The 27482-nt window shown below is 41.6% G+C and overlaps 2 protein-coding genes across 8 annotated transcripts in view; one reads left to right on the top strand and one right to left on the bottom strand.

The window, feature by feature from the left end:
- Positions 1–1378: 1378 nt before the first annotated feature.
- Positions 1379–27018, bottom strand: Scrn3 (secernin 3). 7 transcript variants are annotated; one of them, XM_021185794.2, is made up of 8 exons: positions 26939–27017; positions 24072–24232; positions 20994–21175; positions 19847–20043; positions 17004–17213; positions 9141–9303; positions 6999–7173; positions 1379–3491 (listed from the first exon to the last, which is right to left on the bottom strand). In XM_021185794.2, exons 2-8 carry the CDS (start codon positions 24228–24230, stop codon positions 3321–3323), a joined length of 1257 nt encoding a protein of 418 aa, XP_021041453.1. In that variant the 5' UTR covers positions 24231–24232; positions 26939–27017; the 3' UTR covers positions 1379–3320. The 7 variants fall into 7 exon arrangements, with proteins under 7 accessions (XP_021041453.1, XP_021041458.1, XP_029328082.1 ...); XM_021185799.2 differs by lacking the exon at positions 26939–27017 and adding an exon at positions 25600–25634 and having other exon boundaries at positions 2226–3491; XM_029472222.1 differs by lacking the exon at positions 9141–9303 and having other exon boundaries at positions 3408–3491.
- Positions 26951–27482, top strand: part of Cir1 (corepressor interacting with RBPJ, 1) — a 32981-nt gene continuing 32449 nt past the window's right edge. The window contains exon 1 of the mRNA XM_021185788.2: positions 26951–27235. Coding sequence (XP_021041447.1) covers positions 27164–27235 — 72 coding nt within the window. The 5' untranslated portion in view covers positions 26951–27163. The remainder of the gene's footprint in view (positions 27236–27482) is intronic.

Genomic DNA, 27482 nt, shown 5'->3' with positions numbered 1-27482 from the left:
TCAGTAGAGAGAAACACACCACAGATCTTCTCGTGGTATTCTGACTGGTTCTTGCCACTTCAGCTTCTTGATTCTTGCCAATTTGGTGGGGCCTTGAGATTTCTGTTAGATCGAGCTGCTACCACCGATTACTGTTTGGTGTTTGCTATTGGACTGGACTGCAGATATCCTGACCACAAAGACTAGAATCGCCCCAAAGGACTACGTCTAAACAGGTCCACAACCTTCTTTCCCCACTACCTCTGGTTGGTGGCCTAGAAGGGAAGTTGAAGTGTTTAAGAACCCTAGTTTAAAAAAAAAGAAAAAAAAAGAACCCTAGTTAAAGTAGGTTTTGAAAAAATCTAAGTCTAATCCCACAAGTAGGCAAGAGTCAGAGAGAGCTCCTACTCTTAGAATTCCCACAAGAACACCAAGCTAATTACCCATAACATAAATGTAGATCCCGACAGGCTCCCTTATCTCCGAGAGCCCCAATAAGCCCCAGTCAGTTGATTCTGTTCTCATGGTGTCCCTGACCCCTCTGGTTCTCCTTTCTCCAGCTCCCTGATCCTTCCTCTTTCTCCTTCCCCTCCTCCTCCTCTGCAGGACTCCCTAAGTTCTGCCTAATGTTTGGCTGTGGAACTTTGCATCTGCTCCCATCAGTTTCTGGATTGCTGATGATTCTGCTGGGTTTCAGTCCCGGAACACCCTGAAGTCAGGACAAAGCTTAAGTGAGTTTCCTGGGGCGAGCTCATGACCTGGTTCTGCAGTGTGGAGTAACCAGGCCGTGGCCAGTAAACAACTTTTATGAGTACTTTGTAAAATTGGGCATCCATGCTCAGATGATGGGTGGTGTTGGAAGCACAGTCCATGCTCATAAGATCTTATCGTTCCTCAGGGAAAGATGGGCTTTATATTTCCATGATCATTGTGATAAAACCTGTTGTTCCAGGGTTTCTCTGTGTAGCCCTGGCTGTCCTGGAACTCACTCTGTAGACCAAGCTGGCATCCAACACAGAGATCTACTTGCCTCTGCCTCCTAAGTGCTGAAATTAAAGGAAGGCATGGCCCAGCATTGTAAAAGTATTTTGTAAAATACTGTTTAGAAGTAGCCAGCCAGTGGTGGCATATGCCTTTAATCTCAGTACTTGGGAGGCAGAGGGAGGTGGATCTTTTGAGTCTAAGGCCAACCTGGTCTACAGAGCAAGTTCTAGGACAGCCAGTACTATCCAGAGAAACCCTGTCTCAAAACAAACAAACACACAAACAAACAAACCTACTTTTACAAAAAGAAACACTGTTTCCAAAATTTCATTCTGTACAATTATTTTTAAGGAAATGTTTTGGAGCTTAATATATAAACATATATTTTTATCAAAGATCAAACGAATCAATTTATGTAAAATAAGTTTATTACTTTTTATTTTTACAACAGATGAAATTTAACAAAACATTAAAATTTCTAAAATTCACTCCAAGGCATTAACTACCAACCTGAGTATCCACACTGAGTATCCCGCAATGAGTATCCTGCAGTGAAAATCTCTACAAGTTAACTCACATATCCATATAATCCTTGTATTTTTGGGGTTTGAAACTTTGGTGACTACTGAGTTATACAGATAAATTAGCTGGCTAATTTATTCAACCTTACATTTCTGTAGAAAGACCTGTATAAATTCCTTTTTTTATTAATCATTCCATTCATTTACATCTCAAATGATATCCCACTTCCCTAAATTCTCTCCACTGGTATTTGAATGTTCATTTAGCAAATATTATATAATATCAAAGCATCCAAATATAATACTGAACAATGAGCTTTCATGGAACTTCTATTCCACTATGAAATAATTAAATGTATGACTAATTCGGAGCCACATATAATCTTGATTCTATGGAAGGAAAACACCTAAGACTCACTCAGCAAGTTCTAAGACTAAAAAGAACTACTCATAAGAAAGGGAGGCCAAGATGATGAACCTGAGTATCTGTTGCTGCCGTTTGTTAAGGACTTTACCCTAAGAACAATGAGCTCTTAAGAGGTTTAGACTTGAGTGCTGGGAGGGGCTGGAGAGATGGCTCAGGGGTAAGAGCGCTTGCTCTTGCACAGGATCTGGGTTTGGTCCCCAGCACCCACACGATGGCTCACAGCCATCTATAACTCCAGTTCAAGAGGATCTCACACCCTCTGAGGGCACCAGGCATGTGCTTCATACAGATATACATGGAGGCAAAACACTCATACACATGAAATCAAAATTTTAAATTAGAGAAAAAAGTTTAGACTCCTTAGTAAGATAAGTAAATAAAAAACACCCGATTAAAGAATGGGCCAAGATCTACACACCTCAGCAAAGAAGGTATACAAATGGGAAATAAGCATACGAAAAGAAACTCAGTATCAAATGCCATGTGGAATTACAGATTAACTGAAAACTAAAGTGCAAAGCCAAAGCTTCAATCCGTGTAACCTTCTTAAGTGAGAAGCTGCACTCAGAATGACTAAATCCTGACACTTGATAGTTGGCCAGGACACAACAGTGCTGCGGCAGGGTGTAGGAGACAGCGGTGGTGGTTTCTCACTCACACAACAGGTTCTGCTGTACCTCAGTTCCATCCAACATGGGCTGAACGCTTAGAGCTATGCAGCAACTCACACGTGGATGCTTACTCACAATTGCCAAAATCTGGAAGCAGCCAAGAGGCTCTCTGGTAGTGACACACCCAACTGAAAGCACTATTCATGTTAAGAAGAAACGAGCTATCATGGTTTACAGAGGCATGGTGAAAGATGTGTATTAAAGAAGCCAATCCCAAAACACCTACTGGAAGATCCAACTACCTGGCATTCTGGGAAAAGAAAAACTACCCAGATAGCAAGAAGACTAATAAAATAGCTTCTGAGGGGATGGGGGAGAGAAAAAGCCAAACAATTAGAGCCACAAGTTTGCTTGCTGCTCAGCCAAATCTTGACAGAGGTCACTTTCGAGTTTACTGAAAGGGCTTCTTGCAGGCTGTGTGGCAATGTCAAACAGCGTAAATCTAGACATCTGCCTTGTTAAAGCTGGTTACTATTTGCCTAAAGCACAAACAATGCACCTGACATATTTTCCACTGCTTAAGGAAAAGAAAGCCTTGAGCTTTCTTAATAATACAGAATGATAGCATAGCCTATGCGTCATGTTTATGTTTCATGCTTTATGCAACCAAATACTAATTGCTGTGGTTTATCAGTCGAAATACCACCTAATACTATGAGGAAATAAACAGATCTCCTTAGCATAGCTCTATATCATTACCAGGGCAGTGAGGAAGATTTCTGACCGCTTAAATGATCATTAAGAACTAATAGTTGACTGATAAATTTTAATTTCATCTTTCACATATTGAGGAAAGAGATTAACAGTTTTCTCCTCGTCGAGATGTCCACTCTGGAGGATTGATTCTATCTCTTCAGACACTGCTTTTTCCAGCTTCCTCATCTTGTCCAATATTGTCTTGCCTTTTTCCTAATGAAGATAATAAAAGTCAATATGCATATATGGATCTAACAAAATCCAATCCACTGGCAAGATTTGTTCATTCTGGTTTCTACTGGTTTAGTTACTTTCCTTTTTTTTTAGATTTATTTATTATTATAAATAAGTACACTGTAGCTGTCTTCAGACGCACCAGAAGAGGGAGTCCAGATCTTATTAAAGGTGGTTGTGAGCTACCATGTGGTTGCTGGGATTTAACTCAGGACCTTCAGAAGAGCAGTCAATGCTCTTACCCACTGAGCCATCTCGCCAGCCCTACTTTTCTATTCTGTAGATGCAAAAGGAATGAAAAGAGAAATAAAACAAAAAGAAAAGGAATGATTTTCTTTGAGAAAAAACATCATTTCTCTAGATTCAGTTAATGCAGAAATACCAAAATAGTTATTTTAGCTGAAAATACAAGAACAACCACATGGTACCAATGAACAGGAAGCTTAGAACATGACAACTGAAAGTTCACTTTGGGTGTGAAAAGCGTGCGGAAAGTCAAGACTGAGATGCTTTGGTGGCTTCAGAGCTTGTATATTTAAAGCCAGCTCTATCAGGGATGGGCCTGGAGTCCATCTCAGAGGCAAACTGTTTGCCCAGCATGCTGAGGACCTGCGTTCAACACCTAGCACTGAGAAAACATGTTATAGGTAACCAAGACAGTAAGTAAATAAATGCCCTTCACATGAAGGAATCAAGAAGGTATTGTTCAAAAGGAAAAGCAGTAAAGACGTTTTTCTTGTCTCTGGGACGTGGGGGTGTCCAGGACTCAGAAAAAGAAGCATTTTTCCTGTGTGCTGCTGGGGATTGAACCCAGGACCTTGAACATGCTAGGCAAAGGTCCCACCTCTGAAGCCATGCTTCCAACCTAAAAAGGAGTAATTTTTAATAGTGGAAAAGTTATCAACTTTTTAAAAAAGATTTATTTTTATTTATTTATTTTATGTATATGATTACACTGTCCCTGTCTTCAGACCCACCAGAAGAGGGCACTGGATTCCCATTACAGATGGTTGTGAGCCACCATGTGGTTGCTGGGGATTGAACTCAGGACTTCTGGAAGAGCAGTCAGTGCTCTTAAACCACTGAGCCATTTCTCCAGCTCCGTGTCATCAACTTTTGAGTCTAGAGGAAAGACACCATATGCAAGCAAGCACCATTTAAAACTTCTGAACAATTATGGGACAGAGTACCACGAAACAGTGATTCCCAACATGAAGTTGTATGCAGTCCCCCTGCCCTGGAAGCGCTGTATTTTGTAATAACTTTGTTAATAAACAATATTTAAGTAATTGATCAACTTTTGGGGAAATAAGCTGAGAATTCCTGCCTTCCTGATATATAAAACAGATTCAAGATGATTTAGAGAACTAAATGTTGTTAAATTTTATTTATTTATTTATGCGCATGTGTGTGGGTATGAGAGAGCCTCCATACTTTGGAAGTCAGAGGACAACTTGTAGGAACTGGTTCTCTCCTGTGAGCATGTAGGCACTGGGCACTGAACTCAAGTCATCAGTCTTGGTGGTAGGTGCTTTACCTGCTGAGCCATTTCAACAGTTCTAGAGAATTAATATTTTTTGTTTAAAAAGTACACATATGTGGGACAATAGGATGGCTCAGTGGGTAAAGGACCTACATGATCAAAGGAGAGAACCAACTCCTGAAAACTGTCCTCTAACACACACACACACACACACACTGTGGCATATACATTGCCCCCATATATATATATATATATATATATATATATATATATATATATGTATGTATAATATTTATATACACACACACTTAAAAACCATATGTAACCAAGAGAAAAATATAGAAAAATTATTTATTATGAGGTAAGGCAAGTATTTTGAAGAATGAAATCAAGATGCCTTAAGGAAACAACAAACAGGGGCTGGTGAGATGGTTCAGTAGTTAAGAGCACTGACTGCTCTTCTGGAGGTCATGAGTTCAAATCCCAGCAACCACATGGTGGCTCACAACCATTCCTAATGAGAAACAAATAAAGAAACTATGGGCTGGACTCAGTGGGCCGAAGCAAGAGGGAGAAGGGGGGAGGGAAGAAAACGACAAATACAACTGACTAAATAATTTTTTTTGACATAACTGTTTAATGTCAGTAACATTAGAAAAGAAGTGATATAAGCTGGAATGGTGGCATCCAACTGTAGTCTCAATTGGAAGCTGAGGCATGGGGACCACTTACATTCAAGAGTGAGAGTACTACTTGGGCAACATAGCAAGAACCTGTCTTTAAATATATAAATGTGTGTGTGTGTGTGTGTGTGTGTGTGTGTGCTTGTATTCATTTATATCTCAAGGAAAAACAAAAGACAGACTCAAAATCAACTGAGAAATAGGCTAAGGAAAAACAAAATTGTTAAGTCACTGAGGAGAAAATATGACAGTACGTATAGATTTCCAGCCATACTAGTAATCAAGAAATGTAAATTAAAACTATCATAGAAGTGACTCTCCTTAAAGCACAGTAGTTATTGAGAGAGGCAGAAGTAGACCCCAGCTCTGTGACACTTCCTTCAAATTCTATCTTCCATTACTTTAGAATGTCAATCCATAATGTTCATTAGAGTCTAAACCAGTAATAGCTTTTAAATCAATTCAATTTAGTTTACCAAATATTTGAAACTGCCATAAAGCCTACCTCCTTGGAGCAGTTTATGGGGCAAAGGCTATGAACCCTTGAGTATTGTCATGAGCAATGAAGGGTGTGTGGGGTGGAGCAAGGCACCAGACAGGGGCTCCTGCAAGTATTGCCAAGGAGAACAAATAAAAGCACCAAGGACCAGAGGGCCTAGAATTTCAGCTGCTGGGGCAGGAGGATCATAAATTCAAGCACTGCCTGGGTTATAGACTGACTTCAAGACCAGTCTGGGCAACTTAATGAGCCTTTGTTTCAGAAAGTGCAAAGAGGGCCGGGACAGTGGTGGGAAGGGCAGTCACTCTGCCCTTCTGAACAGTTACTCTGTTCAAAATTCTAAATTTTTCTAAGAGTCAACATACATAACTCTTTGTTTTTGTTTTTCAAGACAGGGTCTTTCTTTGTAGCCCAGGCTGGCCTCCAACACACAGAGATCCACCTGCTTCTGCCTCCCAAGTGCTAAGACAAGCAGCCCACATACGTACTCTTTCCTGGTTTTTCAAGACAGGGTTTCTCTGTGTAGCCCTGGCTATCCTAGAACTCACTCCATAGACCAGGCTGTCCTTGAACTCAGAGATCCACCTGCCTCTACCTCCCAAGTGCTGGGATTAAAGGTGTGTCCTAACACACTGGCTTCATGCACTTAACCAAATGAAAAGCTACATTGTTCCATCGGTCAGTCTGAGAATAACTATTTCTAATCTTATTTTTTACACAAAGGACAAAAAGAAAGCTAACACTCGAAAATTCAAAATATGAATTGAATTACTTCTTAAACTATTCTTAATGATATAATAAATACTATAACCTAACCATACCTTATTGTTACTTATCATTTCCAAGGCCTCTTGATGTTTTTGGTAGAGTGGGTGTCTTCTGTCAGGCTTGACATATGGCTTCTTTGCCACTGGCCTTTCAGGTTCAAATGTTGGTGATTTCGTATCCAACAGTGGTGAAATGTGTGGTACAAATATGAAAGGCTTAAAAACAGACCTAGAATAAAGGGACTTTGTTGAATTTACATGCCAAAGTATAAAAAAGATGAATTATTTTGTCTCTGTAGATTCCTTCTAGTTGAGGTGTCTAACAGTGATCCTGTATTGTGCCTGGTTCCTGCCACATTGGTTATTCTCAGGCCCCTCTGCCGTGTCATTTAGGCAAGCAGACAATGCTTTACTTACCTTTGTATTTCCAAAGACCCACCAGTTGGCCCAGAATATGAGAAAATGATATTGTTTGTCATTTGCCAGGGTAAAAGCAATCCCAAGTGCCACAGATGGTGTTAAGACTTAACCATGTTAATAATAAGAAAAACTGTAATGCTGGAGAAGAACAAAGAAAAAATTGTTCCTAATGTAACATACATTGAACTCTATAAGAGAGACTAATGACTTAAATCAAGACATGTTAAGGAAACCCTAAAGACACATAACTAGAATGATAGTATTTTAAAGTGTGCAAATATGTTTTCAAAATAGGGTCCATGAGTGTATCTGATATAAAGTCACTCAAGCTGTTCGTGTTATTATCACTGAATGCTATAAAGTCTGAAATCAGTAGGAACCGCAACACTTCTTTTCTTGACAACGTTAATATGCTTGTGGGGAAAGGGATGACCACACAGGACCCACGGGCCTTTTTGTCTCATAAAAATGACAACAGCTACACACACAGAGAAATCTAGAATCCAAACAGACACTGTATTAGAAGTCACGGCCTTATTTATGTAACAAAGACTCACACCGATGAACTGAGAGATGACTCGGCAGCACTCTTGTAGAAGACTGGCATTCAACTCCCAGCCCCTACCTTGGGTAGCGCACAGCCCCCTATAAATCCAGCTCTGGGTAAGCCAGTGACTCTGGTCTCTGCACATTCCTGTCACACGCACGCACAATTTAAAATAATAAATAAAACTTGAAAAAGGCGTAGTAACGGAAGGACACATGCTCCACTATGTTCATAGCAGCCTTATTTATAATAGCCAGAAGCTGGAAAGAACCCAGATGCCCCTCAACAGAGGAATGGATACAGAAAATGTGGTACATTTACACAATGGAGTACTACTCAGCTATTAAAAGGAATGAATTTATGAAATTCCTAGGCAAATGGTTGGACCTGGAGGGCATCATCCTGAGTGAGGTAGCACAATCACAAAAGAACTCAAATGATATGTACTAACTGATAAGTGGATATTAGCCCAGAAACTTAGTATACCCGAGATATAAGATACAATTTGCAAAACACATGAAACTGAAGAAGAACGAAGACCAAAGTGTGGACACTTTGCCCCTTCTTAGAATTGGGAACAAAACACCCATGGAAGGAGTTACAGAGACAAAGTTTGGAGCTGAGACAAAAGGATGGACCATCTAGAGACTGCCATATCCAGGGATCCATCCCATAATCAGCCTCTAAACGATGACACCATTGCATACACTAGCAAGAGTTTGCTGAAAGGACCCTGATATAGCTGTCTCTTGTGAGACTAGGCCGGGGCCTAGCAAACACAGAAGTGGATGCTCACAGCCAGCTAGTGGATGGATCACAGGGCTCCCAGTGGAGGAGCTAGAGAAAGTATCCAAGGAGCTAAAGAGATCTGCAACCCTGTAGGTGCAACATGATGTACTAACCAGTACCCCGGAGCTCTTGTCTCTAGCTGCATATGTATCAAAAGATGGCCTAGTCGGCCATCACTGGAAAGAGAGGCCCACTGGGCATGCAAACTTTATATGCCCCAGTACAGGGGAGCGCCAGGGCCAAAAAAGTGGGAATGGGTGGGTAGGGGAGTGGTGGGGGAGGGTATGGGGGACTTTTGGGATAGCATTGGAAATGTAAACGAGGAAAATACGTAATAAAAAAAATATTAAAAATAAAATAAAAATCGTACTGACAAAGTCATGCGCATACTAATGATTGTACCCCAGCCTCTAGGTGGTTACAGTGTTGGAAGACTTTACCTCTCAGGGTGCGGAGTCGCCGTAAAGAGGTGAATGCAAGGAAGGCTGGGATCCTGAGGCAAAACAGAAACCATGCTTGCTGTGGTCAGAAATTCTCCCTTCATGTTGATGCCACTGGGTCTGTCTCGAAGAATTTCCATCATTGTTTCAAAAGTTATGTTTCCTGAGGAAACCGTTTAAAAACCCATCAAGTAACGCATATATTTGACAAGCGTAGGCTTTTCTCTCTATTAAGAAGTTACAATGATGCAGACTGGTGTTGACTCTCCTGTCACAAGATGGGAAGGGCAAACGGTGAAGCGTATTTCATTACAGACCTGAGTCTCCGCTCAGCATTTGTACCAGACACAAAGTCAAATAGTAGATTATCCATGTATGCTACTGTGTCACCATGTCTATCAGTAAAATAAAAGCCACTGTGGAGGACACGATGATGAAGAAAGCTAAGGAACCTGTTTAGGAAGCTAGAGAGATAGCTCAGCGGTTAAGAGCACCTGTTGCTCTTTTTTTTTTTTTAACATTTATTTATTTACTTATTTATTTAATTAGCTATTATGTACACAGTGTTCTGCCTGCATATATGCCCACACACCAGAAGAGGGTGCCAGATACCATTACAGATGGTTGTGAGCCACCATGTTGTTGCGGGGAATTGAACTCAGGTCCTCTGGAAGAGCCGCCAGTGCTCTGAAACCTCTGAGCCATCTCTCCAGTCCCACCTGTTGCTCTTCCAGAGGACCCAGGTTTGGTTCCCAGCACCCACACACAAACATGCATAACCCCCTCGGTCTCCAGGGAGTTGTGATTCAGAAGAGCACTACCACATAAAAAGCATTTCAGGAAACATGCCTGTGAGAAACACTGGAGGACGAGGAGGCAATCTGTCAATCTTGAGATGGAGAAAAGTCTGAGGCTGAGCTTAGCAGAAGAAAAGGCAGATTTTGTATAAGTAACCTCGACTGCTGTTCACTCAAGGACATCTTAGCAAGGCTGTCACAGGTCGATCCTTGAATTAAAAAGTCAACCTCTGGGGCGACTCGAGGGGGTGAAGTCCCTATCTAGCCCTGCCTTAGTCTCCTTACAGATCTGCCACTCAACTATGGGAACCGTAGTCACATGACCACACAGTATCCATGCATACCTGATTATGAGCACTGCCCCTGTGGCCACAGAGCAGTAAGTGTCCTTTTAAATGCACTTTCTGTTTCTCTTGCTCTTCACCTAGTCCTGCCTCCCCTGCTTCTATCTGGGACCATCCCACTCCACTTCTTCTGCCTCCCTTCCCTTCTTTTTTCACTCCTCTCTCTACTGGCATAAGGAATACAGCAGGGGGTCATGCTGGCAGGTGTTCTACCACCAGCCCACATCCCACACACACTCCTTCCTTTCTCTCCCCCTCTCTTACCTTCCTCTGTTCCTTCTTTCTTTCTTCCTTCTTTCCTCCCTTCCTTCCTTTTTTTTTTTTTTTTAAATCTTGAGACAGGGTTTTGCTAAGTTATCCAGACCAGTTCTCAAACTCATAATCCTCCTGCCTCAGTGTTCTAGTAACTGTGAATATATGCATGCAATTGCACACTTGTCTGGGATTTATTTATGTAGTTAGTTATTGCCTAAACAATGTCCCTTTTTAAGTCCCCAGTGGTGAATGGTGAGATCTCTCGGTTTTATTTCAGCTCTGTATTTGAAGGACGGACATTCTTGCAAGTTGGAATCCACGTCCTGGAGCTATTTTTCTCCACCTTAAGGCTGTCACTGTCCAGTCTTCTGGATTCCCTACTTTCTGTTGAAAATGAGCTTTATATTTGTCTTATATTTGCTTCTGTGAATATTTTCTCTAGGTGCTTTACTGTTTTTTCTGTCTTTCCTCTGAGATATTACAGTGATGTGGCGGGTTGGTATCTTCCTTGTGACTTAAACAGCTGCTTTGTGGCTTGGATGGCTTTTATCAATGAGGAAAACGTCTCAGCCAGGTTCCTTCTGACACTGCTTCTCTCTATTCTCTCCTTTCCTTCTGAGAACATGCATGCACACACATGCATACATGAGCGCACATGCGCGCGCGCACACACACACACACACACACACACACACACACGCACACACACAAAGGCATGATATTTTCTCTGGGTCCATGCCCCTCTCTATATTATCTATTGACTTTTTATCTGTTATTGTTCTTCTCTGTTTAATTTGTTGTAAGATCAATCTTCAGCTATATTTTTGCCTGCTCTATCATTTCCACTTGGTCCCCTAGTTCACAGATTAAATTCTGCATTTTCTTTCTCTTTGCTTTCTTTTTCGTTATTCCCTTTGCGACAGGGTCTCTGTTACCCTGCTGGGAACTGGTGTCTAATGTTCACTTTTTTCCTCTTGGTTTTCAGTCATTTGGTCCTATGTGGTGGCAAGATTGATAATCTTCTTGTTTCCATTTTCTTGTGTGTTTATAGACACTTTACATGTGATTACGCGTGCTGGTGCACATGTGTATGCATCAGGCAGAGTCATGAGGCTGATGAGTCACGAGGCGGGTGTCTAGAACCACCCCTGACCACTCTTCCACTCTGTGAACTGAAGGGCCTCTCAGGCAAACCCAGAGCTCGCCAATATGGCTAGTGTCATGGGTCAGCTTGTCCTGGGGATCCCATCTCTGCCGTCAAGGCTGCCATTTCAGGCAGGCCACCATGCTCATCTGACATTTAATGTGAGTTTTGGGGATCTGAATTGGGATCTCCATACTTACACAGCAAGTACTTTTACTGGGGTCCCCAACCCCAAATGATTTCTGACTGAATGCTGAATATAGCAAATAAAAAATTATAAAAGCTCTGCATGGAGTTCTCTATTTTTTAAGATTTTTTTATTTATGTATTTTGTATATATGGATGTTTTGTCTTTACCTATATCTGCACACCAGAAGAAGACATTGGGTCCCATGGAACTACTGTGATAGATGGCTATGAGCCACCATGTGGTTGCTAGGAATTGAACTCAGGATCTCTGGAAGAGCAGCCAGAGCTCTTAACCGCTGAGCCATCTCTCCAGTCCCCACATTTGAACTCTATCTTTTTGTTTGTTTTTACATGGGGTGTTTGTTTTCTTACACAGAGGATTTAATGATCTTATGGAAATAAGGAAGATGCAGAGAGATGCTTCCACTCAGCTGAGATGGGTCTGCTCTGTTCATTCTCTCCTGTAAAAGTGGCAGAATTCTGGGATCTCAACTGGACACTTAGACCACTTTCCACTCCTGCCTCTCAGCTGATCCTCAGATAAAGCTGTCTTAAGGCCCATGGCACTTGTGGGATCTCTGGTTTGCTTTTAAGGGCTTTAACAACCACTTTCTGATCAGTTACACTGTGTTTCATAATACCTTTAACTCAGAAACTGCTTTATGAAGCAATTGTACCATAGAAAGTCAGGTTCTTGGTTGGGGATGTATCTCAGTGTCTAGGAGGTACGGGGTCCTGGATCTAGCATTCAGAATGAAAGACTGAACAGGAAAAGGAAGGCAGGCCCACCCACAGCACTGCAACATTCTCTTAATCGCTTTCACCTGGCGGCTTGGGATGCTGGTCCATGCCTTCAAGCAGTGGGCTTTCCTTCTCAAAGTTACTCTTAGAAGGAGAGCAGTCTAATGCCAGGGCCCATTCCACCACTATGCCTCTCACTTATCAAATATGTCAGCCTCCTGTCACCCTAAAGCAGTATTGATTTCTCAGTAACAGCAGTGGACATGGTCGGTCTATAACAAGAGTAGCTTTAAATTAACGTAAAACATCCTGTCAAGAGCCACAGACTATTTAACAAAAAAAAAAAAAAAAAAAAACCCATACAGTAGCAAGTATGAGAGACCTCCTTTCAAGCTGTTGGTCAGAGCATTACATGATTCCCAAAATAACATGGCCTATTGCTGCTGGCATTGGTTGCCGCCCAGGAAATCAAGTTCCTAATGCCAAAGACAACACACATTTTGGACAAAGGACTCAGCAGATTTGAGCTGGAACTAATTCAAAAGCTTCCTCCCTAAGGGCTGGTTTTCAGAGTACAAGGTCCAATAGAGCTGCTAAGGGAGCGAAGCACTCAAATGTCCTCCCCAGCTAAGATGCCTGTGAACCAAAAGGACCAGCATGGGCGTAACCCTAAAAGTGCAGTAGTGGCACTTCACATCTTGGTGGTAACCAACGACTGTCTAATTAAACTCAGCCTACTCAGCAGGAGGGCAATCAAGCCTGCTACTATAAATCTAGTAACTGCACACGGCTGGTGAGGCAGTGGATACTGGAGGACCCACTACCACCACTTCCTGAACTAGTATGAAGCCTATCCACATTCTATACAGTTATATTTATACCCACAGATAAGTACAAATTTCACCCCTCATCGAAGAAGATACTTTTTGAGGCAAGAGACCATTACAGAAAACCACAAGTAATCAAAATGGAGAGAACAACAGAATGTGGGGTGTGCAGCCCACGTTGATACATCTAAAACATAGCTCTTGCACCCGAAGCTCAGGGAATATCACAAAAGGGGAGAAAAGATTGTAGTCAGAGGACCAAGATCTGCTGTGAGACTGTGTCCTTTATCTTCCTTTATCAGGGAAGCTATACTGGTGAAATGTCAACAACATGGCTGCCTAAAGACCTGAGCAATTCCGATGAATGCTGACATCCCAATATAGATGTAAGAAATTCCATGGGACTCCATCCCCTAGATGAAGTCACTGGTACTCAAGAACTGCTGAGAGAAAAAGAGAGGGTGGAGTGGGGTGGGGTGTTTGCGGGAATGGGATTAAATCTTCCCTAGGAATGAGCCCTAACTGGTTATCCAATACTAAGTGGTCAGCCCCAGAAACACAAGCAGGCGACCTCAAGTGAGCTCAGCAGGCTGTATTTTCATGTCGATTTATTTATGTGTATATGGTAACAACAATAGTTAAAGAGGCCATAAACTTGGAAGGGAGAGGTGGCCATACACAGGAGGGATAGGAGACAAATAATAAAATTATATGTGTATATATATATATATATATATATATATATATATATTTCTCTTTGTTTATTTGTTTTCAAGATAGGATTATTATCTGTGTAGCTCTTGCTAACCTGGAACTCACTCTGTAGACCAGGCTGGCCTTGAACTCAGAGATCCACTGGCCTCTGCCTTCCAAGTGCTGAGATTAAAGGTGTATACCACCACCACCCAGTTATGAAATTATATTTTAATTACATTTTTAAAAAATTGAGAAAAGTAAAATATAATTTCTGCCATTAGATACACTAGGATATCTTATGTGGAGATGTTTATTGTCCTAAAATTAGTTCTAAAGAAACAAATAACCTATATTTACCTATGATTGACTAACTACAGGCTTTTCTTTCCTCACAAAACCCTACAACAACTGGGACTGGAAGCATATTAAATCCTGTGCTTAGTATACACCAGGCCCTGGATTAACTCACGAAGGCAAGCCAAATGGTGAGACCCCCCTTCTTCCTCCTCTTTAATATGGGGCTCACAAGAGAAGGTCACAGCAAGTCTGTATCCAAATTATGATCTTCTGATGCTCCCATGAGAAAGGAAATTAACTTTCACATGGAAGAATCCAAAGTGCTGCTGATAAAGATACAAGCTGCCAACCATTTTATACTAATGGCAACAGATTTGATGGGCAGATGCATGCTCTTACCTAGTTGCTTCATGGTATAGCATGATTCAAATTCAAAACGCACCTTACTGAATTTACGGTAACTTGTTAGAGGAGCTTATCTTTCAGTAAATCTTGAATAACACTGAGGAGAAAAGAGGGCTACATCTACCCTGAGCCCTTGATATTAAACTCAACAGTAAAGCAAAACCCTACCATTCACACCTACCCATCAGGCACCAAGCTTCAACATCTAGTGAGATTTAAAACGATTCAGGTCTAAATTCCTATAAATGGCAAGTTTTAATAAAAAAAAAAAAAAACAATGTCAGAACTGTAACACCGTGATAATACAGGTATTATAAAAATGTTTTCAGGATTCCAAACCTACAATTCTCAAAATGAAAGGAGGATTTGCATGATCTCTTGAGTAGGACAGCTGTAAGTAACCCACTAGCAAGCATTGGATAAGTACCGAGACCGCAGAGGCAGGTTCAGCAAAGTGAAGGGAAAACACAGGGTGCAATTTCACAGCAATTTAAGCTGGCTACTTAGAACACACGTGTGGATATAGACACAATTGGATATACATGCAGCACACTTAATAGCCATCAGCTAGGGATGGATGGAAAGAAGGAAGTAGGCTCTTTATCTACAAAAAAAATCATAGCAAAATTTAAACATAATAACCAGTAGACAATTTCATATGGGAATTATTGGGAAGACATTTATTCTTTTGGCAAAGCATTGAAAACTGGATGAATTGTACATCACACTTGAAAAAAATGAAGCCTGTGTCACATGCATCCACTACTATATTCAGGCATGCATTTCAGGTCTGAGATCTGGTTATCCTGTAGTTAAATAGGACAGCTATCTCAATGGAATAGCGTATTAATGTATACTATTCTATGTGGCTGTCTTCCTTTTGTCTGGTTACCCTCAACCTTGGGATTATTAATGGTTTTGCTTCTATCGTGTTTGCCTGAGACAGTCTTACTACACAGCCCGTACCAGTATTGAACGAATTTGTGCCTCAGCTCCCAGACAGTGAGTCCTCACACCTGGTTCACGCCTCTCCGGTTTAATTAGGCACTGCTGATCTCCAGCTGTGTGAGGGCGGGCGGGTGTGCAGAAGCACGTGGGCACACAGATGGAGGTCAGAGGTCAACAGCAAGTGTCTTCCTGTCTTGTTCTCCACCCCATGTTTAGAGACTGATTCAGCTAGACCGGTGGCTCTTAACCTGTGGGTGGAGACCCCTGTGGGAGTCAACCAACCCTTCCACAGGGGTCGCTTAAGACAATCCTCTTTGGAAAGGATCAAACGGTGTACCTTGTTGGAGGAGATGTGGCACTGGGAGAAGGCTTTGAGGTTTCCAGGGTGTGTCTGTCTCTCCCTGTCTCTTCTCTCTCTCTCTCTCTCTCTCTTCCTCTCTCCTCTCTGTCTGTTTCTGTTTCTCTACCTGGTTCTCATCTACTTCCCCAGCATCATGCCTGACTGCATGCTGCTATGCCCCCACCATGATGATAATGGACTGACCCTCTGAATCTGTAGGCAAGTCCCCAAATAAAAGCCCTCTTTTATAAGGGTTGATCACAGTGTCTCCTCCCAGCACTAGCACACCGACTGAGACACACGGGCTGGGGAAATGGCTTACTGGGAAAGCACTTCTGTCAGCTGTGAGTTTGGATCCCAGAGGTGGCAGCTCACACCTGTAACCCCAGTGCTGGGGTGCAGAGACAGAGTCTCTGGAGCTTGCTGGCCAGCTTCCTTCACTGAAACGATTCCATGGGAGATTGTCTCAATAACTCAGGGGGACAGTAACTAAGGAAGACATTAACATCAAACCGCAGGCCTCCAAATGCACAATCACAGGTATGCACACCTAAACATGTATGCGTGCATATACAAAGCCACACACAAACAAAAAGGATAAAACATATAAACAAACAAAAATACTACTGTTAAAAGATATTTTTTTTTATCTAACTCAAATTCTTTTTTTAAAAAAATAGAAAGTTTCTTGAGGATTGAGAATTTGAACTTGACAGCATTTTCTTACGATGATCTAATTCTTTACACATATGAAAAAGTAGCTTATACTATTCTAATCCTTGGCTTTATTTAAACCATGCTTTTACTTAGGTATGAGATCATCCCACACTATATCTGCACACAGTTCAATGTTTGAGTGTCATTTACACGCTAACCTTACCTCTGTGTTTATCCAGAAGCTTGTAGCCCTGGCAGTATCTGCTTGGTGAAGTCATCATAGCAGCCGTGTCAATATAAGAGTAGGCCGCAGTAAAATCAAACTCTTCTTTACCATCCCACCAGCCCCTCTGCTTAGCGTAGTTCCTCACGTCTGGATGCTCCCGGGCAATCTTGGTTGTTATGGAAAGCTGATTGGAAATATTACGAACGCCTATTGGTAAAGGACGGAAAGGCGAAGAAAAACTACCTTTAACATAAAGTATCTATCTGTACATTATGATTCTCAATCACACTTCAACATAAGACTGGCCATGGACATCTACTGCATGTCCTAAACAATTAATAAAATTTAAAATTAAACTTTGAGGTAACCGTACACTCAGACGCAGTTATATGAAATTATTCTTCACTGTTTCTACCCATCACATTTTTAAAAATATAGAATATTATCACATCAAGAACATTGGTAGTGATAGTGTCAAGGAAAAGAATACTTGGACCATCCATCATCTTTCCCTTTCATACCAGAGCAGTGCATCTCCCAATCCTAATGACTCATTAGCTCTAGCTATACTTGGTATCTAAAACCATGCTGCATGAGCATGCACACCCACCCCCCCACACACACACAAACACACACACAAACACTCACACACACAAACACACACACACTCACAAACACTCACACACACACTCACACACACACAAACACTCACACACACACTCACTCACTCACACACACACTCACACACACAAACACTCACACACACACTCACACACACACACTCACACACACACACTCACACACAGCGTGTGTGTGTGAATTTATATATATTGGGTAAAGGTACATGCCACAAGCTGACCCATCTGAGTTCAATCCCCAGAGCTCACACGATAGAAAAAGAAAACTGATTCTCAACGTTGCCCTCTGACCTTCACACACATGCCATAGCACATATGCCTACATATGCATGTTGTAAAAGAATGTTATATATGTAGAATTATACAGTAAATAGCCTTCTGGCTTTTAAAAAATTATTTAAAATTTTAAATGTACACTTGTTTTCTTGTGTGTACATGTGCTGAGGCCACATTTCACCATTGTGTTCTGGGAATCACTCAGGTTGTCGGGACTGACAGCAAGCACCCTTACCTGCTGAGCTATCTTGCTGTCCTGCCTTCTGGCCTTTCTAAGTCAGCCCAATTCGAGGAAGACCCATCGTATTATCAACAGTTCATTTGTAACTTGTATGATGAATGCCACTCTGTTTAGCATTTCAATACATGTATATAATACTCAATGGCCAGATGCAGGTGATTAGCAATCTATCATAGATGTATGATTTCTCTGCTGGAGATACTCAAAGCAACAATTTAGTTCTTTAGAGAACAAGAAAGCACTTGTTTATTTCAACAGGATAATCACACCCAGAAAGGCATTTGTTTTGCATGATCAGGTAAGATGTTTTTCAATGATATTCGTATTCCTTTGCCTTTCAGGTAGCATGTTTAATAAAAGAAAAAGTGGTCATTGATACAACCAAGATAATCAGTGTAATAATAAAATGGATTAAATTTAATTTTATATATTTTATTAATACATAGAAAGTGTCAAACTTAAAATATAACAACAGCATTTCTAAAGCCAATGAAAATAACTGGCAATACCCTATTTTGAAAGGTAACGCTGAAGTCTTCCAGCATGGGCTCCCGTGAAGTCCTTTTGAACGGAACGTCCCCAGAAGCTCACAATGATTTTCCTTCCTCTAATGTTCACAGCGCCCCTGGGTCCACATCATTCATCGCTCACCCAGTTCATTAACTACTTAGTTGAGGCAGGTTCTCCTGAGTCCAAGGCTGGACTCAGACTCTGTGCCGTCAACAATGATCTTGAACTTCCGCTCTCCCTACCTCTCTCCCTCCCAGATGGCAGGATTATAGCTGTGTCCCACCCATCTCCATTTTACACACTGCTGGGGATTCAACCAGGGCTTGTGTGTGCCAGATAAGCAACACCAACTGGGCTAACCTCCACTAGGATGTTTACAGGCATCCCTTATCTCCTTTGTAAAACTAGGAGATTCAAGATGTCGGTTCACAAGAAGCATGAGATGATGTTTCCACACAAGGCTGTGCTCTGCAGAATTAGGAAAGGGGATGAAGACTTTCACTCAGCACACTAAGTTACTTTCTATCTCTGGATTTCTTCACTTGAAATTAAGAGGACTGGCTTTGGAGAAAACTTAATGGATGATGCGAATTCAAACCCCGAGGACTCAGGTAAAGTCAGGGATGACGGTAGTGTCTACAGTCCCTGGACTTCTGTGGTGAGACAGAAGGCGATGGGAGAAAATCCCCAGAAGTGTGGGGATCAGACAGTCAAGTTCACGCAGGAGCAGTACTCAGGGACCGTGAGTCACCATGTGTTGTCCTCTGACCTTCACTTGAACACAGTGATCCAATATGCCTCCTTCCACATATATACATGCATACGTATCACAAAGAAACATACACAAGAAGAAATCAGAGGAATGTATGACCACAAACAAATCACCTGGAGAAATCAATTCCAAAGCAATCAAATTGCAATCAAAAACAAAACAAAACAAAAGACGACCACCACCACCACACTATAAGCAGCCACAGCCGCTGGAGATAATGCTGCCTGGTAACTTTTTGTACGAATGCTCACCACAGTTCTCATTCCCTTCTGTTCTTTCCAATTTAAACCTTGCTCTGCAATGGATTATAAATCTCTAAAGGCAAGTAAATATATCAACTAAAGTTACAGTCGGTTTTATTAATTACGTAATTATAAACCAAACTGCAGGTAGTTGTTCACACCTTGGACTCTCTCTGCTGCCCAGTACTTCCCTGACGTCTCCAGGATCCAGGCTTCATTCCTGTCAGCTATCAGGAAACTGTTGTAATAGCTGAACTCTTCGCCCTCTGCGCAGTTTCCACCTTGGCCATACTTTTCTAGTAAGTCAACAATGACATCCAGAGCTTTCTCAGCTGTGTCAGCTCTCTCAAGGCCCAGCCTAAAATAAAATACTCAAGCTCTCAGATTAACAAATAAAAATACTGAATAGAAATACTAAATAAAAATAAAAATACTGAAGCTCTCATTTCCTTTACTCATCCTAACTTCATATTTAAAAAAAAACAACAATACTGTATTAACTATACTTAAAGTAAGAAAATACAAGTTAATAGGTAAAATAATCTTTTTTTCAATTTTATTTTATTTTTAATTCATTTTTTACACTCCATATTCCATTCCCCACCTCCCCCCATCCACTCTCCGACCTTCTCCCCACCCCACTCATAAAGTCTTTTAAAGTCTTACTTCTAAAGGCACTTCCAGACAATGAAAACATTTTTGAAATCAAATTCCATCTGGGCAATTTATTGCAAAGTTATTTTTATTTCTAAGACTGATATATTTCTTTGTAAAATGAAGGTATAAATCAACTATGTAATAAAACAATTCAGGTATTTCTGATGAATTATAATTTCTAATTTGGTCCCTCTCCCAGTTAGTGATGTGCATGGGTGTGAATGAGTGTCGGTAGGTGTTTGCATGGTACATATAGGTGTTTATGTGGGTGTGCATCTGAGGGTGTGCATGCACGTAAGCATGCATGTAAAAGCCAGAAGTCTGCCAGCTCCCTCAATTACGCTCCATCCTATTTTATGAGATAGGGTCTCTCAGTGAACTGGAATTTACCCACTATGCTAAGTAGCTGTGCAGCACGCCTAGGGATCTGTGTGCTTCTGCTTCCCCAATGCTGGTGTTGTTACAGATGCACATGAGATGAAACCAGGTTCTCATGCTTATAGAGTGAGGATTATGTGGACTGAGCCATGCGCTTAGACTAATTAGTGACATCAACGAGTCACTAAATTCCACGCTGGTGTGAAAATGGATGTGGGTTGGTATTTACCATTTCCCACATCATCTACAATGGGAAAGCAGCACAACTGTTACCTGACAAGGTCCATGCCCAAAAGTGCTTCCTCCTTAGAAATGTCTTCTCTTCCCCATACAGCCTCATTCCCAATGCAGACTCCATGCTCATTGGCACCCATTTCTGCCCCCCACAGCCAAGCTGGGCGACTAAGGACAACAGCATATGTTTCAGGAACTTGATCAACTTCTATATAAGTACACTGTAAAAAGAAAAAGTCATACAACTACACAACCAAAAATGAGAAGTTACCAAATCCCAGAATTTAAAACACCGTTGGGAAGAGGCAATCACTATGAAGGTAGGAGAAATGGAGCTACATTAAAAATTTCAATAATAAAACTCATGCAGGGGCTGGAAAGATGGCTCAGTGGTTAAGAGCACCGACTGCTCTTCCAGAGGTACTGAGTTGTAATCCCAGCAACCACATGGTGGCTCACAACCATCCGTAATGAGATCTAATGCCCTCTTCTGGTGTGTCTGAAGACAGCTACAGTGTACTCATATAAGTAAAATAAATAAATAAAATCTTTTACAAAAATGTTTAAAAAATAAAATAAATCTTTCAAAAAATTATTTAGTTAGAGCTGGAGTTTTAATTGACAGATCAAAAGGATTCTGCTTGAAATAGATTAAATATATATAATAAGTCCAAAAAAAAAAAAAAAAAAGATGGTCTTAAAAAAAAAAAAAAACCCTCATGCGGAATTGACTCTAAAGCATTTACCATTTAAGGACTTCCTGAGTGTGTCCTATCATAATATACCCTGCTAAGAAAGGTCAGTTACAAAGAGAAATCAAAACAGAGCTTCATTCAAAACACAAAGGCTTCCGCATTAACTAGGATACAACAAACATTAGGTATGAAGGCCAGGCGGAGGATGAACAGAGCTGCTCTCGGAGCTTAGGAGTGATGGTTACGAATCTTCACATTGTTTCATGGAGAATGACTAATATGAGTTGAGGAGCATGAAGGCAGTCCTCGAGTTCACTGTTTAGCCTGTCCTGACTAGTGACATATGTATTATAGGTACCTGAGACCCTCAGTCAGGTGAGAATGGCCAGGGACCCACAGTTCGGTGTCAGTGACCTCTGAGGCACCTCCACTGCAGTGGAAAGAGTGAGACCCTGACCTGCAGAACGGGTTACATTTAAACACACAGATATAGAATACAAAAAGCCTTATGCTTAATGTCTATAAGTGTGACAACATCAAGAATCCAAAAAGTTCAAAACAATAGAAGATAATATAACCGTTAAGTTCCATGTAAGTAGACTCTTTAAATGAAAAATTTAAAGGACATTTTATTTAATGTGTATATAAGGGGTGAGGAGAAATATATAAAATGTATGTATCAGATGTCTAATAAACCTATTTGATAAACTGCAAAACTTATTTATGGGGCTGAAAATGTGGCTCAATTGCTAGAATATGTGCCTACCATACAAGAGACCATAGGTTTGGTCCCCAGCACTATAGGAAAAGAAACAAAACCTGTTATTTATAAAACCTGGAATAATTTTTCTAATCTATTTCAAGCAGAATCCTTTTGATCTGTCAATTAAAACTCCAGCTCTAACTAAATAATTTTTTGAAAGATTTATTTTATTTTTTAAACATTTTTGTAAAAGATTTTATTTATTTATTTTACTTATATGAGTACACTGTAGCTGTCTTCAGACACACCAGAAGAGAGTGTCAGATCCCATTACAGATGGTTGTAAGCCACTATGTGGTTGGTGGGAATTGAACTCAGGACCTCTAGAAGAACACTCAATGCTCTTAACCGCTGAGCCGTCTCTCCAGCCCCTATTTATTTTATTTTATGAGTAGTTTGCTTGCATGTGTTTCTGTGCACATATGTGCCTGGAGACCACAGAAGACAGAAGCCAGCATTGGATCTCGTGCAACTGGAGTTATAGATGGTTGTGAACCACCACTTAGGTGCTGGGAATCAAACCAGGGTCCTCTGCAAGAGCTACAAGTGCTCTCAACCAATGAGCCAATGCTCCATCCCCATTCTTTAATCTAAGCTAGATGTTCCTTCTCTGCTGCCCCAGCCACTACTCCTACCTAAGTCCCACATATAAACATCCTACACTATTATGAGGTTAGTTGCATCCATAGTCCATTTATATATTCTTAATTTCTGTAAGATGTTGCCCAGGTTTTAATAAACTGACTTAAGAAATCCCTTATCATATCCAACATATATAATATATAGAAAGTATTCAACTATGCCGGGGCCTAGCCAACACAGAAGTAGATGCTCACAGTCAGCTATTGGATGGATCACAGGGCCCCCAATGGAGGAGCTAGAGAAAGTACCCAAGGAGCTAAAGGGATCTGCAACNCTATNGNTGGAACAACATNATGNACTAACCAGTACCCNGGAGCTCTTGNCTCTAGCTGCATATGTATCANAAGATGGCCTAGTCGGCCATCACTGGAAAGAGAGGCCCATTGGACNTGCAAACTTTATATGCCCCAGTACAGGGGAANGCCAGGGCCAAAAAGTGGGAGTGGGTGGGTAGGGGAGTGGGGGGGAGGGTATAGGGGACTTTTGGGATAGCATTGGAAATGTAAATGAGGAAAATACCTAATAAAAAATATTTTAAAAAAAGCACAAGCAGGTTAGAGGTGGAAAAAAAAAGTATTCAAATATTTGATCAAAGAGATAAGTTTTATTATTTTAGCAGTTTCCTCTAAATTACCTAAATAAAAGACCAGAGGTCTATTTTTGATTCAAACTATTTTCAACCTTAAATTCTTGAATTTTAATTTCAATGGTCTTCTGTCAATTGGTAGCTAATGAAAGAAAAAACCATGTATGGGGCTGGAGAAATTTCTCAGTGGCTAAGAGCACTTGCTGCTCTTATAGAGGACCAGGGCTCAATCTATGACATCTACATGACAGCTCACAACTGTCTGGAACTATAGTTCCAAGAGATCCATCACCCCCTCCCGGCCTCCTTGGGCACCAGGCATACACATGTGATGTGCAAGCATACATATAGTTAGAACAGTCATGCATATAAAACTATCCATGAATATTTTAAACAACAGATCTTTCTAGTACAACATATACTTCACCTACCTTGAAACGTTTTCCCAAATCATTATGAACTGCAGCTGGACAGTAAATTACTTCTTGTACTTCATCAAAGAGTCTGTCTGAATTTTTTCCAAAAATAACCCTATTTCCTACTGTTGCTGGAGGTAGTGCCACAAAAGTGTCACAGGAACAGGGCTCCATTTCTTAAAAAAAAAAAAAAAAAAAAGTGACAACATATACAAGTTTCAAAATTAAAAAAAGGAAACACTTTTAAGTACACATGAAACAAAGAGCTTTTCTTTTCTCTGGGAACAAGGGATATGCCTAAGAAGGGTGCCGAGTAAAGTTTTAAATATCATATTATTTCTGTGCATTCCAGGGCAGCCAAGTGAATACAGTAAGACCTGTCTTAAACAGATAAACCAATAACAGAAACTACAAAAGACAGACTATGATTTAGTAATTAACCATGTACTACTCACTACAATAACATGGCAGTAAGAGGCTCGCTCTTGTAGTCTATGGTCAAGTTTCCTCTTGAGTCCTCCCTGCTCCTCTCACTATGTCTGCAGCTGCTGTCATGTCATGGGCCTTTGTGTATGCACGAGGCCCCTTCCTGGACAGTGGGATTCTTGAGAGCTGGAGGGCCTCTGAGGTTTTCTATCACTATTGACAATTATGTAAAGGTCGGGTGATGGTGGTACACACCTTTAATCCCGGGAGTTGGGAGGCAGAGGGAGGTGGATCTCTTTGAGTTGGAGGCCAGCCTGGTCTACAGAGTGAGTGCTAGGAACAGCCAGGGCTACACAGAGAGATACCCTCCCCCCAACATAAATGAGAACAAAACCAAACCCCCAAAACCAAAAAGGAACTTATGTAAACAAAGAAATGTTCCCAATATTGCTACAGAGGAGGTCTCCTTTGGCTTGAGGAAAAAGGCACACAGAGACTATGATATTGAAAAGACAGACAATTTGAAGCAGACCCAGTACTTTGGAGAAACACAACAAAGATCTCACTTTTGGAGGCAGAGACGGGTGAATCTCTGAGTTTGAGGCAAGCCCTGTGTTCCAGGACAGCCAGGGGTAGTGTCTCAAAAAAACCAAAACAAAACAAAATGCCAACTTTAATGTTTTCAGGAAGTTCACATTTGTAACTTAGAAATCCTGATTGTAGAACTGACATACGGATTCTCTTCATCTGTGATCTGGAGAATCTTAAATTCCAGTTTGTAGAACCATTCGAAATCTCCTATTTTTATTTTGCTTCCAGAACAGACATAGTTTTAGTTTACTTCTATTATTTATCTTTTTAAAGGTTTATTTTTACTATTTATATGTGTGTGTGTTTACACTAAGAATGGAGATGCCCTAGAAGGCCAGAAGTGGGCCTCAAATCCCCTAGAGCTGGAGTTAGAGGTTGTAAGGCTTCGTGCATGGCCACCTGTGTGTTAGGAACTGAACTCGAGTCTTCGGGGAAAGCACTGAGCTATCTTAACACTGTTCTCTCTCTCTAACCCAATTTCCTTCTATTATAAGAACCAAATCATGCTGGAGGTGGTGGCACACACCTTTGATCCCAGCACTTGGGAAGCAGAGGCAGATCTCTGAGTTCCAGACCACCCTGGCCTACAGAGCGAGTGAGTTCCAGGACACCCAGAGCTACACAGAGAAACCCTGAAAAAACAAACAGGAAGAACCAATTCTTAGCATAGTTTTATATGGGAGCATCCTAAATATTTTAAAACGAAATAAAAAATATAATATAAATACAGTAAGTGTTTTATTGAGAGGAAAGCAAAGCAGGATATGGTAGCACACCTGCAATCTCAGGACTGGGCAGGATGAGCTAGAGTTTAAGGCTAGCCTATGTCTCAAAATGACTCAAGAAACAAGTTCACCATGGAACACGTAAAGGGTCTTCTCCATCTCAAAGATGGGAAGAGGTACCAGTTTTTCTTTTGTGTCGCCCCTCTAAATTTCTTGATCTCCTGCTTACAGTGCTCCAAAGTTAGCTACCCCAACACATATCTTAGGCAGGCTATTAATTCTCCTTTTTTCCAGGCCCGTCGGTATTAAAATAAATAATTATTAAAACACCACCTAGAAGGTGAAAACCAAGCTTGGTGGTGCATGCCTGTAATCGAAGATTGAGCGTTACATGGACCGCGTCACGAATAACACAAGATTAAAAAAAAAAAAAAAAAAAAAAACCTGGCACACAGCCAACCTCCAAATGAAAGCTGTCATCCGTTGTACCTTGGCACATTCTTATCCTCTACTAGACTAAGTGACTATCCTCAGTGGACTAAGCCTTGCTTACACGAACTGGGATGGCAGCAACAGCTAAGAAACCCGCACCCAGGGAGAAAGTCGTTGGCCCTAACTTGTTCTCATCATTCACGATGTTTGCTGAGCATACTTCTGCATGGATAGAAATAACCGAAGGGAGCTGGGTGTAGTGGCACAGGCCTTTAATCCCAGCACTGGGAAGGCAAAGGCAGGAGGATCTGTTAGTTCAAGGGCAGCCAATGCTACATAGATATACATAGTAATAGTAATAATAATAATAATTAATAATAAAAAAGCCTTAGCAGTAATTGGAAAGGAAGAGTCTAGGTTCTTGAGGTGCTAACAGTCTATTCCCGTGCTTTTGGTAACACCAATCTTCCGAGGCTCACAAACGTCCTACAGTTGCCGGGAGACAACTTAATCTACATGGGAACTGCGCTGCAAAAGAAAACTTTTTGCAACTGGAGTCGGCGTTGCCAGAAAGTGCTGGGCTCGAACCTCGAGACCTCGCTTGTTCGGGCTGCCCGCGCTCGGATCGAAGCTGACGCAGCAGAGCCCGCCGCCGCTCGCGACCCCGCAGAGAGCGAGCATCGCGCATAGGAGGCTCCCCGAACTTACCTCAGCTGCGCACGCGCGGACGCCGCCAAAGCCGCGGCAGCCACCAGAAGCGACTGCCGGAAGAGCGCAAGAGGGGCGGTGCCAAGCGGCGAACCACGGAAGTAGTCATCCTCCGGACCTCGGAAGTTCTCGCCCATGCTCGCCTAGCAGTTCCGGTGAAGCTCCCGGAGTTTGTTTACGTTCCGAGCAGACCTAGCGGTTGGCTTCTCCGACTCAGACGCCAAGATGGGGAAGTCATTCGCCAATTTCATGTGTAAGAAGGACTTCCATCCTGCGTCCAAATCCAACATCAAGAAGGTGAGTAAAGGCATCCGGAGAGGGCAGCGAATGCTAAGCTCCCTGGGAGGGTCGTATCCTCCTCACGGCTGGAGTCGTCGATCTTTCCCCCAAGCAGGAATGATCCCCCAAGTCCCGCCTGTCAGTGTGGGGAGACCCACGCATGGTTTGATAACACTGTCCGTTCAGGATCCGTCTCCTACAGCCCCAAGCCCGTGAGCTCTGCTCTGGGTCGAGACTCCTGCTTAACGGAGATCTTCTGGGAGAA

The sequence above is a fragment of the Mus caroli genome, chromosome 2, assembly GCF_900094665.2.
Source record: "Mus caroli chromosome 2, CAROLI_EIJ_v1.1, whole genome shotgun sequence".
In the NCBI taxonomy this organism is placed as follows: domain Eukaryota; kingdom Metazoa; phylum Chordata; class Mammalia; order Rodentia; family Muridae; genus Mus; species Mus caroli.
The sequence above is the reverse complement of the archived record's forward strand: the minus strand, read 5'-3'. Positions and strand labels throughout refer to the sequence as shown.